The sequence below is a fragment of the Sphaeroforma arctica genome, assembly GCF_001186125.1.
Source record: "Sphaeroforma arctica JP610 unplaced genomic scaffold supercont1.90, whole genome shotgun sequence".
NCBI lineage: Eukaryota > Ichthyosporea > Ichthyophonida > Sphaeroforma > Sphaeroforma arctica.
In genome coordinates this window covers 61,393-80,150 of record NW_014040468.1, presented here as the reverse complement: position 1 = coordinate 80,150, position 18,758 = coordinate 61,393, and the positions used below count along the sequence as shown (strand labels likewise).

General features: G+C 42.0%; 2 protein-coding genes across 2 annotated transcripts; one reads left to right on the top strand and one right to left on the bottom strand.

The window, feature by feature from the left end:
* Positions 1-6,715: 6,715 nt before the first annotated feature.
* On the top strand, positions 6,716-12,187 carry SARC_02083 (hypothetical protein). The gene is made up of 6 exons (XM_014304170.1): positions 6,716-7,260; positions 8,650-8,805; positions 9,014-9,183; positions 9,744-9,921; positions 10,089-10,260; positions 10,809-12,187. The coding sequence occupies exons 1-6, from the start codon at positions 6,778-6,780 to the stop codon at positions 10,955-10,957; spliced, it is 1,308 nt and encodes a 435-aa protein (XP_014159645.1). The 5' UTR covers positions 6,716-6,777; the 3' UTR covers positions 10,958-12,187.
* A 486-nt stretch (positions 12,188-12,673) lies between these two features.
* SARC_02082 (hypothetical protein) lies at positions 12,674-18,436 on the bottom strand. The gene is made up of 6 exons (XM_014304169.1): positions 17,626-18,436; positions 16,598-17,122; positions 16,140-16,279; positions 14,144-15,873; positions 13,490-13,666; positions 12,674-12,945 (listed from the first exon to the last, which is right to left on the bottom strand). The coding sequence occupies exons 1-6, from the start codon at positions 18,254-18,256 to the stop codon at positions 12,705-12,707; spliced, it is 3,444 nt and encodes a 1,147-aa protein (XP_014159644.1). The 5' UTR covers positions 18,257-18,436; the 3' UTR covers positions 12,674-12,704.
* Between the last annotated feature and the right edge of the window lie 322 nt (positions 18,437-18,758).

Genomic DNA, 18,758 nt, shown 5'->3' with positions numbered 1-18,758 from the left:
ATTCGATAATAATCTCAGAGCAAGTTAATCCTCTGAGAAAAGGACAGGATCAGAGTTGTTAGAATTTAGGACAACATGGATTTGATTCCTCCTAGCCAGCCAACTAGATGTGCCCGTCTATGCCTTAAATGGGATGGAGAGCTGGGTACCAAGTGATGGGGTTTAGGTGCAGATGTATACTGCACCGACTTAGTGTTTTGATTTTATTTTTATATTTTCTTAAGTTGGACTTAGAGATATTTTATTGGATAGTTTGATTAGGTAATTGTTTCGAGGCGTGAGATGTAAACTATGCGTCCAATGAAATGATATCTAGTCTTATTAACTAAAATATAAATAAATATAGACCGAAGTAGTGAGTGATTAGAGCGGAGCATATAGACAATAGTCTCAGTCTAAAATCCCCTAATCTTTTGCTCATTACCAAGGGCTGAAGCTAAACTTATTAAACATTTTGCATTTTAACGTTTAACGCATTGTCTTATTAACGTAAACGTCTTGATATCGTATAGTCAGCCTAGAGGAGACTGACTTTTACACTGGTATGCCTATTCCTTAAGCTATTGATACAAAAATGCCTTTTAAGTCTCTATTAAATTTATATTTAAACTTTTGACATTGTAACTCGCTTGTTGTCTAGTTTTACTGGTACAACTCCTTTAGGCAAGTGACGCTTCTTTGGCTGTGTGATTCTCTGATCGATTGGCATCCACCAATCGTGAATGGGTGATTTAGGGTTGACGAGACCTCTTATACACTCTGACTCATGATGGTGAAGGTTTATTTCTGAGTGGTAAGCGTCCACCATCACAAGCTCTATAGTTTTGAAGCTCTTCATTGTTGCGCCCGACAAGGATTCTATATACAGCTATTTGTTTGTCGCCACGTTTGTATTCAGTGTCGAATGTTATCTGTCCTTTAGCTTTCTCACGTGGACATATCACGTGTATGCCATTAACCTCGAGCTCATGACGATCCGTGAGCCCCTTGGCAAAGACAAACGGATTTGCAACATGCACATTTCAGCTTTGCGCCAAACCTCTCGTTGTCTACCATTGCGTTGTCAGTGGCAGAACCCGGGTACGGGGCTTTTACGATTGATATGTTTTAGGTCACATTCTTCTTATACATAATATCATAACATGTTTGTAGCGCAGGCAATATGCCATACGGATCTTCTGCTTTTTTTCCTGTGCATACAAACAGAAAACCAAGGGGGGCATCCTGGCAAAAAAACCCCATGTTCGTTTGCACATCTCTTTGGACGTGTGTAGAGTTCTATTTGTTTGTTGATATCGGCCGTGTTTTACGTACTATCTCAGAAATGGCGTATGTGCAAGTGATGTATATGTTTTTAGCACATGTTCTTGAAATGTCGAAATGTATACTAGTATCGGCCGGGGTGTACCGACTATAGCGTATCATTGTTAACCAGCAAACAAATTGTTGGAAAAGATAGCATATGTGTCTGTTGGCCTTCAAAGTATACCCTGCTGCTACATTAAGTGGAGATAGTGGTTCAGCAATCGTATCAATTGAGTCCAGTGTCGCGTCAGGACAATAAAAGGACTTAGCAAGCTGCGTACGCGTTGAAATACCTCACCCTGTGAAAAGAAGCCACAGCATTCCAATAGTCGTACGACAATCGCACAGCAACAATAGATGACTTTCCTGTGAACATATTACACATACGATCGTCTTTGTTTAACCAGTTGTGCGTCAGTGAGCTCGATTGTGGGTGAATTTGTTGCTGATTCTTCTGATGTAGTGGTTCTGATTGTTTTTAGGCGTGGCTGAAGTATTGACATGACTGTGTCTAGAATTATTTTTCGAATGTCAGCTGATATTGGTGTTGTTGTACTGTAATAAGTGACCACACTTCATATACATCTAGTAGAGGATAGGGTGCCTCAATCCACTGCTTGCGCAATTCACCATTTTTAGCTGTCGAAAGTGTGGTGACGTGATCATTCAGTTGAATACATCACTCTATATTTGCACACATGCATATGTCCTTTACAGACAGCGCTTTGCGCTCAGCTACAAGCTCTGCTTTGCGTCGTACATCACTCGCACTTTCTTGTGCTTCTTCTTTTTGGCTCCATCGTCGTTGGCAACGGTCTCTAGGAGCTCTTCTATACGTATACCCTTCCCAACTAATTTGGTGGTGATCAGTGCTACGATTTCCTCAGATAATCTCACTGCGACTTCAAGTTCACACGTACAACCAATACAAAGTCTGTGCCTCAACTCTTCCTTCAGAAGGCAACAGATTAGACGCCTATTGGACCATGCCTCATAAGCTATTATATAAGCTTCACCCTTCCCACAAGGTCTGTGACATGGATAGCGCCACTTAACACGACACAAAGTGCATAAACTGAGATCTTCTGCCGGGTTGGGTTCTTCTTACAAGTACAACATGCTACGGGCTGACTATCCCAGTCATTACTAAAGCAATGATTCATTACTGCAGTGGATAGTTGTACTATAAATACAGTTATGCGTGTGTGTATCACGGTTTATGTACATACACTCGAGGGAACAACCATTTGAAATTACAAGTTTACAACTTACAGTCACATATCAGTATGTACCTTTTGGCGGGCTCCCGTATTAGAATTATTATTGTAGAACGGGACGTGTACCTCAGGCAAATGTCTTTTGGCGTCCGGTCTAAAAAACCCCCCCTTTTTATGCTCACAGCTCCTATAGCTAATGTATTAATGGGACTTACGTTTTTATGTCTATCTACAACTTAGGCATGTGGCTGTGAACACTTAGTACCTCTAGTGAAAATTATTCAATAAAGAACAGCTAGAGGTAGGTTTTGTGTGATCGAGGATATTAGGCTTCTTACCAAGAGGCAGTCCCATCTTAACAGAAGCTACCACTGCTCAATACTAACTGATTTAAATTGTATCTTAGGGTTTTTAACATAGTTTGAAACTTAGTAATATCTATCGAAGTTTACACCAACAAATCGAAATCTATAAGTGAGGTCCGATTGTAACAAATATACAAACAATGGTACAAGTTCATATTGTTTGGCCGTCCGGGGCTGGGCCATACATCACTGTATAGAAGCTCGTGGACAAATTACATACGATTTCAATATATGCGTGTGACTAAGTGCAACACTTATAGCGGGGAATTCAGGACGACATATATCGATCATATGAAGAGTTCACTATGAAGAGTTTAAATTTACCAGAAGTACAACTTCTCGAAGGTGTATTGCTAGAACACCAACAGAAATTCTCATGGACACCATATCGAGCACTAAGGCTGATGGCAAGCCTTACAGATGTAAATTCTACAAGTACGCCAGTAGCTGCCGGCATCAGCTCAGCAGTATTTAACGCACATGGTGGACACCAGAAAGTCACTAGATTAAATTTGAAAAATACTAATTCCCAAATTCATGCATGACTCAATCGTACGTCGACTGGTGACTGTTGTTTGGATACTAACAATAGGCGGTTTATTTACGGCAGCAGCATTATATAATTATTTTTAGGCTGGTTTCGGTTATATTTAATTTTTGGGATGTACGACAGTTACATGCGTGACCATCGTGTAAAATGAAGATTATGTGAATACAGTATAAAGGTACAGTCAGTATTTCTTATACGATGTACTGTCGACTACCTATGATTCCGCGCCTGCTCATCGTGAAGGGTATACGCACAATGATGTTTGAAGTGTCGCGGGCAACCCTGAGGACACGGTGGAACTTTAAAAGAGCATTATAGAGTCGGTGAGTTATCGAGCGTGTTGCATGGCACGCATGTCGACAGATTATACATTAGATTTGTTTATTTATTTGTTGAAAGTGCAGACAAGATCAGATGAACTCAGAAAATAGATGGTCGAATATACACGTTTATTAAACTCAGAGGACAACGAAGCGCGAGGATGGTCGATGTGACATCGAACCATCTTACATCCTGCACTACTACCTGACCATCAACAGCTGCAATCACTATTCACAAACTTTCAATGATTAAGGATACATTGGTATTAGGAAAAAGCACGTTTACAACAAAGGGTACGAAGGAATAACTGGTCCAGATAATAAAACAACATGATACAGATGAGGACTCAGTTACTGACAGATTTATAGACAATACAGCTTTTAAAATTAGGACGAGTGTATAGAATGTGCGCGGGAGATGGAGCTACGAATTTCAGAAAAGATAACTGCCTAAGCTTTACATGAAGTTTCATGAGCAAAACAGAACGATTTGAGACGTTGATTACATGGCAATACCACAACTATGTGTCAGCTAGACGGAGCAACAACCAAAAAATTTAAACTGCAAGGTTATAAAATAGAACCCTGTTCACTCTTACTTAGAAGCGAGCACAATATTTGGCCTCAGCGTTTTGAATTGTTCTGTATGGTGGATGCGATTGAAAGACACCGCGGCATTGTACAACATACAGTGTTTTCATTTTGCCGTATAGAATTCTGCAGCGTTATCAGCTATTAGCAAGATATGTGACAGAGAGCTACATCCGTCAGGAAAACATGTACAAGTTGTGATAGTGCTGCTACACGTTGGTTTATGATTTTTAAGGGCTGAAACTGAACGTGCTACGTTGTGCATCGCTTCAAGGTAGTGTTTGTAATAATATCGTATAAATCCTTTGAGTTTTATGCGAGCCCACATGTCGAATAGTGGTTGTTAGAGATATGTAGATCCCGGGATATCAATGATACAAGAAGAACTGCATCTGCCTTGTGGTATGAATTGTTTGCTATTATCCCCTAAAACATGTTTTATACAGAAACCCAAGAGATTAAGAGAGAGAGGTGAACAGAGACCGAGCCCCCAAAAGGTATACTCGCAAGCAATCGAATTGTAAGACAACGGTAATGAATATTGTTCGTGTAAAGTTTTTTATTACACGATTGTGTAGAAATACGGCCTCTGGTCAGTCTAAAACATCAAGATCAATTGAGATAACACATTGGTTTTTATTTGTATTGAAAATAATTTAATACAAGTTCTTTTTCCAATATTTCCAAAGTGTTCTAAATTCACTTTGATGGCTCCAATAGCCTGAGTATTTTGTATGACTCATTTTCTTGGACCTATTTGACACGATAGTAGATGTAGGATATTATGAACTAAATTTCATAATCTCTGAACTACTACTTACAGGTTTTGGTCTTCCCGCCAATCTCCAAAATCCGAGAAGTCGTTTTCTTTTTTTTAACTTTTCTTCAGATAGAACTTTATTTATATTAGTTAATGTAGTAACTTGACTTACGTCCTTATGTCTATCTACAAATTAGACATGTGGTCATGAACACTTAGTACTTCTAGTGAAAGTTATTCAATAAAGAACAGCTAGGGGTACGTCCTGTGTGATCGAGGATATTAAGGCTCTTACCAAGAGGCAGTCCCGATCATTCTTACATAAGCTACCACAGCTAAATCCTAACTGACTTAAATTGTATCGTAGTTCATATAACATAGTTTAAAACTTAGAAATATCCATCGAAGTTTACAATTAACTACTTTATAGGGGTAAAGTGCCGACTATATTTATTATCAGCGTCTTTTAAGTTTATACAGTAGTATAGCCGCTATTGCAATATGATAGTTTATTACTTGTGCGAGTTGTGACTTGTGGCCACAGTTCGTTTTAATCTGTAATATTTATAGATTTAGTGGAGGACTATTCAGCCTATTCTATTTCATAATCTACTGCTGAATTGCTGATAGCCTGATAATGTTTCATAATTGTATCTGATTGGCTGATGGACCTCACCCCAGACGGCTGATATCCGACTATATAAATAATATTTATCTCCTTCACTATTTAGGTTCATGTGAAGACTGTGTGTGTAAATATTTAGGGACAAAATTCTGCCAATTTGTTTTTGTTTTTGTTTTTTTAAAACAAATAGCTCCCTTTTGATTTGTTTTTTAAATAAATAGTATATATTTTAGAAGGTGGGGAACTGGGGATGTCCGACGGGCGAAGGCCAAGGCCCAAGGGCGAAGGCCGAAGTACATAAATATTGGACATTATTTACTACATAAGCAGATTTTTTTATAAATAAAACTTATAATAAAAATAAAAATGTTAAAAAAGCGTCATAAATATCTATATTTGTGCGTCATGTCCATTTTATAATTAAAAAATATATGTTTATCAAAGACTCACGGAGTCGCGGAGCAGTATCTCTCAGTGTACAACTGTACATACATACATCTGACCACAGGCATACATACATTCTGTACTGCATAATTGCTTATACATATTTAAATTTTTTATTATAAATAGCTGAAATAGTATCTGGGCAGTGGGCTGGGGCCGGGGGCGCGGGGGGGTTATTAGTTATTACTAGAGATCGAGAGAGAGCTATGTCGTAGAGACTGAGAGAGTGAAATAGAGTAGAGAGAGTATTTAGAGGTGGGTACTTGGCGAATGGCGACTGGCGACTGTCTGTCTAAAACAGTCCTCTGTGGCGAACGGGAGAGCCTCTTGCGGTCTTGCCTCTTGGCGTAAATATTTACATAGTATTTACAAATAAAAACATCAGAGATGACCACAGTTGTCGACTTGTCGGAATGATGGAAACTGGAATCTCTGAACGATTCAGAAATGCCCAAGATACTTCATATTTACACACTTCACATGCGTCTGGTCACACTGATATGTCCACAGTAATATCATATTCTTACATATGTGCTGAGAAACAGTCATCGAGGGAAGAAGTAACGCACCGAACTAGCAGTGAATTAAATATATGAAGTTATGGTCGTCTCCTACGATGCTAAGCGACCCGCACAGTCGATGCTTCGGTACAAAGGTACACTGTGGGAATATGTACTCTTTAACGGCTGGTTTTGGTTTTTCTTGGCAATGAATCTGATGTTTATCGCAATGCGCGTAACAGGTCTACTTCATATAGACGATGCCCCGCTGATACCAGCAAGCACGCTAGCAATAGTAGGTTCGCTAGTGAGTTTCGGAATGGTGATATTTTTGAACACTGTACTGTCCCGATTCAACGACCAAGTGAAGATGATGATCGCAGTGGGGGGCAATTTGTTTAACATCGTGAGCATGGCCGTGTGTATGTTCAAAGGGAAGAGTGCCGAGGCACGGGCTCAGCAATTAGCTAGATATGGTAACGCAATGAATCATATATGCTATTATACGATGGGCAATGTCACCAACTGGGATTACCTGATCGCGAAGAATATACTCACTCTGGAAGAGACTGAAATACTGAAGGTATGTAAGATTGCACGGTGTGATTGCACAAAATACGTGTACTGTAGTGTAGTTTCGGCAATCAATTATGTGGAAAGCAGAGTACACATAATGATTCGGGTACGAAAACTTTGTCCGTTTCGAGCATTTAAGCTATGTGTACCTACATTTGCACGACTTCATCTGCCACTAAGGCACTTACTATTACATTGAAAGTACCTATCTGATACAAAAACGTACGCAAAGTTTGTGTACTGTTTAGTTAAAATTCGCTCTTAATATCAGACTTTTCAGTTGCAAAATGTATGAGCAGGAGTGCAGAATTGTTACCCAAATGTGCCAAGGTCCGACATTTGATTGCCGGACATTTTGTAAACCGATAGTCTGGTGCCCAAAACGAAGTACAGATACAGAGTTCAAACATGTGTTTCACTGTAATTAAATTTTGATTTGTCTGTTTGCATATGCGATTACAAGCACACTTGTGAGTCTCACGAATTTTGTTCAGAAGTACATATTTATACATAGAAGATGTTGTTGGACATAAACATGTTATTGTACAGTGAAAATGTGAATGTATGTAAGGGCATTTTCGCGGAAGTTTATCATTTCATACGTAGGCAGCATATGCGTGCAGGATTAAACATACATGTACATATTTATCTGCTCATGTGGTACAAATACGTATGTGAATATTGAAATCTGCATATCAGTATATCAATATATACGCGCTTGTGTCTATTCTCGCGCATGCATGAACGTTTGAATACACACGCACACACACACACACACATACATACGCATACATTAGCCCATTGTATTCATGTTCTTAGACCGTATCAAGGATCTTCATATGTAAATATTTTCGATCATGTTCTGTGAATATTGGAAGTCCGAGAACTCTATTCGACGGACTCAAAGCTAGACAATACACTCCTACTGCAGTTCATAGATCTTTGCGCAGGTTGTATAATCAGGCACAAATAAAGAACCAATTGCGATTTGGGATCTATTTGTGTACCTTTTTTGTCAAAGCCCAATCTACTTCGGTTACGCTCGCTGCTACACTTCTTTGTGTTGGTAGGCTATATGTAGTATGCTCAGATGGCTATCTTCAATATGCTCAGATGCGCATCTATTCCTATTCACCATTTCGGTAGTATATCCGATGCAAATCGAGTAGTACTTGTATTTAACCTATATTCGATGCCATAAGGGGGTTTTTTTTTGTAGAATCGAGATCAAAGTAGTACACACGCGGTTTTACGAGCGGGCACAAGGTCATTTTGCAACTGCGGATGTGTGACCATGTGTATAGAACAATACTGATCACTTGTATGAAAGTATTTCTTCTCCTATAGGATAAAGCTCCTTGAATCATATCAATTTTGTTCCTTATTGGTACTGTAGACATTCAGAGGTAAAGCCACTAATTTGCTGGCGTCATGGATGTTTGATTCACTGGAGATGGCTAGAGACGAGGGCACCCTGAAGGTGTCTGTTCGTGAAATGCAGGAGTGTATAATGGCCATGCGTGCCAACACTTCCATGCTGCAGGATGTACAGGTAGCTACGAATTGAGTTTACTGTTGAAGAAATGCTGATCTTTTCAGTTGATTTCATATATATATTTTGCATAGATATCAAGCAAACACATACCTGGGATCGGATGCAAAGTTGCCACACAAATAGCTTCATTTCGATTGTGAATGCACCCAAAGCACTCCGCGTACTCACTATAACCCATGTATTTCGAATTACAACTCCATCGTAGAGATTCCCGCCACCCCTCGGTTACTATCACTTCCTGGTCATGACTCTTCATTCCTGGCTGGGGCTGCTGGCATATAGCACAGCATACATACCAGAGAAGCCCGAGAAAGCATGGATCGTGTTTTTGCCATACATCGTGGTGCTGTTCGCTTACATGGGCCTATCCTGCATGTAAGTAACATGGTGTGCAATATATGTGAACGCACAATACTGACAACGGCGCGTGTTATTTCTGATACGTCACTTGCGGCTGCATACCTTGTTTAATTGAGTTTGCATGTATCATGCTTTCGGGATACTCACTACTTGCTTTCGGTGAATAGTATATCGGCCATGTGCGCTTACATATGCATCTCATAGTAAAGTTATTGTTATCCCGAATGCAAGATTGAAGAATGTTTCTACATATAGTGATTCTTACGCTGGTCACTATCTAGTCCTGTTCTCAGTTGCAAAAAAATCAAGATTTCAATATGGCATAGCTTGTGAACTTCAGGGTTAGTCCGTGGTGATCGTTATATATTGTTGGGGTTATAAGCAGTTTTATACAACCGTTTTCTATCGTTTTATTTTACCCTCGTAGTTGTTCAAAATGTATTTATAATTCCTGCTCTGCTATTGTTTTGATTTGAAAGTCAGAACTGCGTGCAGTGTTTCTACGTAGATCCGGGGTAATTAACCGACGTACACCACTTCCTGATCATTGCATTTGTTTCGCGGGTTGTTTCCAGCGCTTACGCACATGTAGATCCATTTGGAGAAGATTCATCAGACGTTGACATCATCGCAGAAATCGACGGTGTCCTAAGACAGACTCAGCAGATTCTTAAGAAGTCCATTCATCCTGCATTGCGCAATCCGCCTATGACAAAGAATTTCGACTCAGAGATATCGAAATCACATAGCAGAGTAAGTAACAACTTTTATTGTCATGTGCTTGTATGCGCGTTTTGTCGAAAGTATGCATGCATGGGCGCATCTGATTAATTTGGAGCGGGTGCACAATTACTTGCAGCACATTCCCACTAATACAGTGTATATTGGTCCTTTTCAACACATCACTCTCAACCCCACAGGAAAATACGCCCACTCCTGGAAAAGAGTTGCACCACCAGATTTCGCTGCCTTTAATTTTGGTCTATTTCGCACCCAAATGGAAGCGGCTGGCCAGGTACTGCAAGGAGTCGAACGTATCAGAGCTCGGACATATCGTTCGTTACCGACACAAATTGCCCGCAGGTGACAAAGGTATCTTTATGTCAAATATTTTTCGAGCTTGAACTTGTGATTATATAGTAAGTGCAAGTTACTAAATTACGGCATAGTTATATCGCACTAAACAACCTTCGCATAGTTTTTACACGGATATATTTCAGATAAGTATCAGAAAATAAGTGCAAGTTATCCTTCGCATAGTTTTTACGGACATATTCCAGAAAAGTATCAGAAAATTATACCGATAGTCCAGTTTACGTGTATCCCAGTTGTGCACTATTTGCACGAGTGTAATTCCGAATGAGTGGCGTTGAGTCTATCGGAGCATAGTTTTCAGTCGTAAATATAGTAGTTGGATTTCGAAGATGTAGTAGCTGTGAAAAATGCCGACTGAGAAAATACCATCAGAAACAGTGTTCACATCTCAAGCGAGTTTGAAAAATATTAATCGAGCACTTAGGTGCACCTACCCACTACAGCATGTAAATTTCGACATTGAAAAAGGGTCACGGGTTACAACTACTATCCGAGTGAGCCGTGCTAGTTTTATTTACGTACACTTCCTCTTTTTGCGATTCTAGATGGGTATGACAGCGCGTCAATTATAGAGATACCCGATCGCGATCAGTCGCACAATCCTGTGCACGTGCATGAGGGTTCTATGAATATAATGGAGCACCGTGGCTATGATGGGGGTAGCATGGGCCAGCAGATTCATAAATCAGCGTAGTTGCCACCCTCAATTCGCGTGGCGATTGATTGGCAGCTTTGTGGATGCTGGTGAACGGTCAATTGGCAACAGCCCGACGAGTCTTGGTTGGTAGGTACCTGAGCACAAGCATGTATATCACATGTAGGTCAGACGAGCACTGACAATACTCTACTGGTGATGTGGTGGTTATTAGTGTCTGTGAAGATACTCATTGTTGCAGATACCACACCTGTTTGCACGGGAGTGCAATCCATCAAAAGCATTTTGAGTTTCGGCTGCGCTACGAGCTCGCATTGGCCAGAGGAGCTCTGGTGTCGGTCGTCCGCTGCTTACCCATCACGCGTTAGCCTTGTTGGGGTATGCACGTGTGTACGTATGCGTACGCCTGAAGCCATGTGCGATTGCTTGCACCGAAAGGGTAGTGTACCGAAGTCCCGCCAAATGTAGAATCGCGGTGTAAAACTAGGAGCTCCGTGTGGATTAGCTACACGCACCGACCCTTAAGGGTATCTAGTTCACAACGCTGACAAATAGCAAGTTCGCTGGCACTAGGATATTTCCCACATCGTCGGAAACTCCGTGCATTCCTCTCAGACTCATCAAGCCGGAAAGGGTCTGTCCGTGTCTGTGGGCACACCAATGCGTTGACCACGTGGTCGAGTGTGTGACAGCGCAAGTGAATGTGTAACCACGTGCGTTGAAGACCAAGGATGCCGTAGGATGCAAACATTGGAGACATGAGACTTAATATGCAAAGAATAGATGTCATGAACAGAATAGGTAGACGTAGGCGTAGAGCAAAGAGACATGTAAAAGAGTAGATAGAAAATAGGGAATAGCTGCATGCAGAGACAAAGGTGACTTGCAAAAACAGATAGATGCAAAAAAGTGAGACAAGCAAAGGAAAGAGACCCGTATAGAATAGAGACACGTGAAACAGACACATGCTGGGCAAAGACTCGTACAAACAATAGTGAGGCATGTAAAGAATTGAGACAAGAACAGTAAAAATAGTCTGCAATCAATAGTGACAAGCTCCAACTTCCTAGACTAGATATGAATAGAGCTAACAGAATGTCATACTGTTTATCCATATCCAAGACATGGGTGGAATACATGAAGAGCTATGAAGAATAAGAAGCACGGCTGTGCGAACAATTAGCGTCCCAAAGCATCGGGCATTAAAATAAATGACTTAATTTATAATTATTAATATACTGATCTAAGGTGACCCGAACGAGTGTGAGGGTCGTTCGTATCCTCTCCGCATGGTAATAAGGTACGAATTCGGTTTATAACCCGAAACAATGTAACGTCGTAGACCCCGATTGTCACTGCTTTCTAGAAGTCTGTTGTTGCATTGAGGCAATTATGCAGGCAACATTAGAACTGAGAAAGTACTCTGACTTTCGGAAGCATGTCAAATAAAACCTGGATGTGTATTTGACTCAGCAAAGGCCGCATATGTGGTTCTCGTCCCCGGAGTTCGAGACAATTTATCAGGATCGGTGATTTTACTCTACAGCTATGCGTCATTCTCCATAGTTACCTAAGGTGATTTTACTCTACAGCTATGCTTCATTCTCCATAGTTACCTAATAATTCACATACAGTATGACCATTATCATGAACAGATTGGGCAAATTAAAAAAAACTACGCAACCAAGCTAGCGCATAGATAAGCGTATAGATAAGGACCACACGATCACAAAACCATATTAAAACGAACCAAGTCTCATTGATGTCTTTTAATTATCCCACTCTTTCATGACATTAGCTCGTAGAATAGGATCGATGCTTGAGATGCCAGCACTTTACTTTCATCTATAGCCCGATGGTGCGTATCGCTAACATACGTCCAACCTGTCGATGTTTTATTGCGGAGACACGCTGTGTAGTGGCCACCTCTTAAGTTACCCCCATCATGAACCACGATGCCTGTCAGCTTGTACTGTACGGCGGAATCCTGTGAAATTACTTTGCCGTCCGGGTCTCGACAAGTTTGGCTGTTAGGAAGTAAAACAGTATTGTGAGAAGATACAAGTCAATATATGTTTATTGCGGGGTATATATGAGATGATCGGTTCACTGGCAGTCTGTGAGTATCATAGCCACAACGTCTGACTCTGCATGGGTTCTTGACTGGGTCGACATATCCCCTGGATAGCCATGCGCTTGTTCAATATTTTAAACCAGTATCGTGACAGAAGATTAGTAAGCAGTGATTTAACAACTCCAACGGACTAAGGATTGAGTAATATGTCCCTTGTGGCAACCACTGACCGGCAGGGTTGCCCATCTTACAAGAAAATAATTGTCGATGACGCGATAACGGCTATTTAGTTTGCACATTATGGACGTGTATATCAAAATACAAGCACGGAACACCTCGTTAACCCTTTCAACTTCGCAAATATATGGACTAACAGCACAACGTAGCACTAGCAGGCCCAGACTCATTCACATCGTATTGCCATATGTAAATACAGAACTCGTGAATATGTAAATGAGTCCACATGTCGTGAAGGTGAGAATTCGCTATAGACGTACCTACAATACTGAGTGAGATCTAATACCAGAGGGAAATCCACATGGTCTGTAATTTTGCTCATACGCTTGCCCCTGGCCTCGAAGCGTTTCAGATGAACTGTTAGTATGCGAGATATTTTGTCCACCAGCAGCCATTTTGTTGCTTCCCTGAGACTCTTGCATGTTTTGCATTGGTACCTGTCAGGGCAACAAACGATTTCAGTATGAGCGCAAAATTTCTCCTGTACTAATTACGAAAGGTGGTATCTCATGGTAAGACTGAGAATTAACTAATGATTCAAGACCGGAATAGACACAGCAAATGATGCATGAGAGATACGTAATGTAAATAAAGCGGTACATATTGTCATTCACTCACAATAATACATTCTTGTAGTTATGAGTCGACATATACTACCACCCACATGTTCGCAGATGAATATCACAGAAAAATCGTGATAACGGACACCCAACTTCCAAAAACAAGAGTATACCTCTATCTCGTACAATCTATTACACACGTGTCCGCACACCTGAAATACAACATCACACAAATTACAAATAGGAGAGACATTGAATTAAGAACTAGAAGTGTGTGTATACTACCTAAAATGCAACACTATACAGGTTTCAAATATACCACACACATATTAGGAGCTAGAAGTGCTTGCATACCGGTTGTCTTCGACCAGCTCCTCCGGCGAGCAAAGAGCGTTCAGGCAGGCATCAAGAGACAGGCCTCCCAAGCCCGAAGATTTCGCACTGGGGGATATCCTAGCGTTTGGATTTAGTCTGGCTGTACGAGGTAAGCTCTGCCGCCTACTTGAACTAGCCTTGCTAGGCGTTGTTTCCGCACTAATATCCTGATCACTTGTTATAGGCGAGCTATCTTCGCAGTCCAGTGACTCCTTAATCGTTACGGCATGGTTTGCCTCGTCCGGCCGTATAGCAGCATTCTCGTTCTTCGCTGGAGCACTGGCAGCTTCGGGGTCTGGTTGTGTCAGGTGCTCGCCAGAGTACGTGCTGTCCGATGGCATACTTTCCAATACACTGTCAACAGGGACAGTTGATACGACATCTTCTCCACTTTCGTCCCGGAGTGTCTGCTCAGTGATTGTACTTGTCGACACGTGTTCTTTGACAGTATCACTTGGGAGATTCACAACATAATCAACTCCACTTATACATACTGGAGCATCTTCGTTCATCGTATTGTTCGCCGAGGCAACACTTTGAGCGACGCTCGTTTCCACTGCTTGCGTCTGACTCTCCGTAGGGGTACTATCGGTGGCAGTATTGTGCGTGTGCATCGTCCGAGATTGCTGTTCATATTTCCGCTTCCTATCGCACCCATCCTCATCCACTAGACACGTTTCAGCCCCTGTAATAGATCCACCCGTATCAGGGCTCCCACTTGTTGTGCTTGAGATGATTTTTCCAGTCGCAGAATTGGCATCACGTCCTGACTGCTCCATCTCTACGCCTTCATCTACCTCTAAAGACTCAATTACCGTCAGTTGTTTTTTATTCATGGAAGTGTCTTCAAATGTGTCACCATGATCATTCTCAGATTTATCAGCGCTACTTATCGCCTTTATCGCGAATTCAATTGACCCCCTATCGTCATCATTGCATTCTGCACGACAAATGTTATTCACAATGGCATTGGCTTCCATGTTCGCACGAACGGTGACAACTTCGTGTTCACAATCCGCTTTGTCACTTCTACAATCAGCGACTGTGGTGCTGTATAATCCTCGACTATTGGTAAAGGTCACTTCAGCTATATCCTTTGAACTTTCCTTCCCCTTAATATTTCCGGCTGCTTCGATTGCATCCAAACTATCAGCTATCACACTCGTCTCGATGACGCTCATATCAGCCTTAGACTCCTGGCCAGTGTAAGCGTCATCTACGGGATCGGCACGTCTACAATCTTCACTTCCTTCATATATGTTTTCGACGGCAATATCGCTTGAGAAGCCTACCAAATCATCATCAGCCGAGTTAGCAGATTCTGTTGGTGCTGCAGACATCAAGGTGGTAGACATCGAAGCAGTCCCAGAAGTACTAGGGGTGTCAGATATTTGGGCGACCTCTGGTACCTGCACAGAATCGATTGGTCGATTAGCCTCCCTTGGCCGCTCAGATTCGGCTGCATTATTTGTCTCAGATACACGATCATTCTCCTCCACATTTCCCGTGGCAACAGTGTGATCAGCCTCAGGCGCGTTCTCAGTTGTAGATGTATGTGTCTGTGCGGCGGTCTTCTTCCGATTAGCTCGCTTGCCTTTTGCGTTCTGCTTCCTCTCGTTGCGTGCCGCCATCTTCTTCTGATGTTTACTCAAGCGGGGTGCGCTACCGGTAGTTTTTATAGCAGATGCATAGCTATCACTGTAATCGAGCTGGATATGCATTGTACGAGTTTAGTCATGGATTAGAGTCACAAGCAAATTGAACACATACACAGCAAAAAGCCAAGCACCTTTTGGTGGGTGCGCAACTCGCACACATTGAGTAATTTGTAATATGGTCAACAAAAGCCGAAGTCAAGGGATACTACATTACAGTTATTATCACGACTAGAATATATATATAACGTTCAGCTTGCGTTGATGAAGCAAGTCAGCGACGTCTGCAGTGCGTTGCATATTCCACATAAGAGTCATACCTTGGGCATCGGTAACGAAAGATCGAAAAAGTTCTCGGACATCACAGACGATTTCTGACACGTGTGACAGAGTACTGTATTGCACGTTCTCCCTCCGTACAGGGTATCTACAAATGAGCCCAGTTCTTCGGCCCGCATGCCTGTAGTTTCGAGCGTTCGACAAATTCAAATGCAGGACATATATGAGCAGTTGTAGAGTATATTGTCTTATATTTTGTAACAGACAGGGATTTGATGTGAAGAGCAATGGAAGGATGTATAATTGTGGGCTTGTGCGCGCGATCGTATACTGTATTATCAGGGTCCACAGATACGTACCCTATTACAATGTAACTTTTTAAAGAACTCTATAGTCAACAGCACTTAGTTCTACTACAAGCACAACCGTTATTAATGAAGCTATTGGAAATGCCAATCGCGCACCGCTAACATCATTATAGCCCTACAAAGCACCATACCTTTACTCTTAAGCTTCTCCGGCACGCTTTGCATCCTACGCTCATTCTCAGCCGTTCGCCATCCATCCATTAGATACCTGAGTGCTTCATGACTGTCCTGTTGATGATAGCCCTCAAAGTTTGGCGCGATATTAACCAGCTCCAAAAATAGTCGTTTCGGGTTGGCGGTGCCTTTGGTCGAAGAGCCGTTCATGTCCGATAGCAAAGTTCGGAACGTGTCTATTATTGGCCACGGATACTCATCAAGTTCAACATAGTTCCTAACCAAACCGCCCACGCTATTGGCTTTAGACTTGCCTTTCCTCTGTGGGCGTGAGTTCGAATCTGTGCCCATTTTCGAATCATCGTTCACACTTGTATTATTGTCCTTCGATTCGATACCGCTAGTGAGCCAGAACCCATCCACACAGTCGACCCGGTTCTCGCGGGTGTATGAGAAGTACTGAGTTACACCAGCCCCCCGGCAGATGTTCTGCATGACCGCATTGAAGAAGCATGTGTTGCCCAGATTAATCAAACCGGTGACTGCAAGAGCGCAGGTGGTGCGTGCATGAAGTAGAATCAGGAAGGATGACACAGTGACCAACGAATGTGTTATGCCGTGAAATGGCGATGCTACAGGTTTGTGCTTCGATGAGCTACCTGCACAATACGGTGTCGAAGGACGTAAGGCAACTCAACAGCAAAAAGATGCTCTTGTTGTAACGAAACGCTATACAAAAATCTCCAGTCGATGCATTTGAGAACTACATCGTCTGCACGTATCCAATTTTGCAACACTGTTTGGCACTCTGTCTCTTACGTAGGCTTGTCTATCCTAAGTTGCGTTGACATACAGATGTATGTATGTACACCTAGTACTAAATTATGGGACAATATACACATATTATGCGTGGCTGCCAGCTATATAGACACGTCACGGAAAAGCGAACACACTATTGACTATGAATACGGCTATGCAGATCTACCTGCGAAGAGGATCACTATAATCACAATTTAAATACAACTTGACATGTGATTGATCATACCGCCCCCAGATGCCCCTGCAATTTCTTGGTCAGCATTTTGTCGAGTTTTTGAGATAGTCCGTGACGTTGCAGCAGGGCCTACACTTACAGGCGTGCTCTGCATGGTCTGTGGACTGGTAGTGCGCCGTAGTTCCCCCAAGAAGGTTAAGTTCTGGTGTATCAAAGTAACTACTTGATCCAGTGAACGCACAGTCGAGTTCTGTGGGTCCACACTGTGCCCACATTTGTAGCACCACACATCGCGCTTGTCTATTCGGTATGTCACGTGGTGAGAGCGTTTTTGATCAATATGTTCTTCTACCGTGCACACCTTACCGCCTCCATCTTTACTATCCTCTCCTGCTAAGAGTGCATCGATATCATCCACTTCAAGACTGTCACCGCTTGTAATATCACCCTGAAGTAGCTCGCAGCATGTCAGACAAAGCTCGTAGCATTTGTTCTGCATCTCGGGAATCTTCTTTGTTACGTGTGTGATTTTTCGGCGCACATTATTAACCTTCATAGTCTCATCCACGTGTTTGTCGCATTCGGACACGCTAGCCTCAGCATTCTCGCTACTATCACGTTTGCTGGTTGGACTTTCCTTTTCCCGCTGTGCACGCTTTTGTGCGCGTGCCTTCTTGGCCATAATGTCGTAAGCGTGCGGCGTTGAAAACCGCTTCTAATCGCTACAGTAATTGGCAATTACATATAAGCACGATCTAGGCTTCACACACTTTGACTACTTTATACTAAAAAAGCACAGACTTTCACGTCCGGAATCTGAGGTCTGAAAGCCGTTATCTGCATACACTTCACAAACTGCGCGTCCTTATTGATATCGGAACGTTATAAATAAAAATAGTACATACTGAAGCGAGAGTGAATGGGTATTTATAACACGGCCCCACGGGTGTAATAATAAAGAATTGTACGCAATCTCTAAATAAAATGTTGGCGGGCTGATGAAATCCCACCACTCACAGTCGCGTTGCGCATAGCGGGGCCACACGTAATACATATCATTTTGATTTTGTACGGATATTTGGGGGGTTTAGTATTGGGGGAACTACATATATAAATGAACAACGTAGTATGTAGACATATACACTGCACATGCTATGATGTGGGCTACATAAGAAACGTATTTG

Bases quoted from the DNA above. Each gene is read 5' to 3' on its own strand.
- SARC_02082 (XM_014304169.1), bottom strand. From the start codon at position 18,256: ATGGCCAAGAAGGCACGCGCACAAAAGCGTGCACAGCGGGAAAAGGAA. The intron at 17,123-17,625 runs GTATGATCAATC...GCGCTCTTGCAG, and splicing joins TGCAGGGGCATCTGGGGGCG to TCACCGGTTTGATTAATCTG. The intron at 12,946-13,489 runs GTACGTCTATAG...ACTTCCTAACAG, and splicing joins GATCTCACTCAGTATTGTAG to CCAAACTTGTCGAGACCCGG.
- SARC_02083 (XM_014304170.1), top strand. From the start codon at position 6,778: ATGGTCGTCTCCTACGATGCTAAGCGACCCGCACAGTCGATGCTTCGG. The intron at 7,261-8,649 runs GTATGTAAGATT...TTGGTACTGTAG, and splicing joins AAGAGACTGAAATACTGAAG to ACATTCAGAGGTAAAGCCAC. The intron at 8,806-9,013 runs GTAGCTACGAAT...ACTCCATCGTAG, and splicing joins CCATGCTGCAGGATGTACAG to AGATTCCCGCCACCCCTCGG.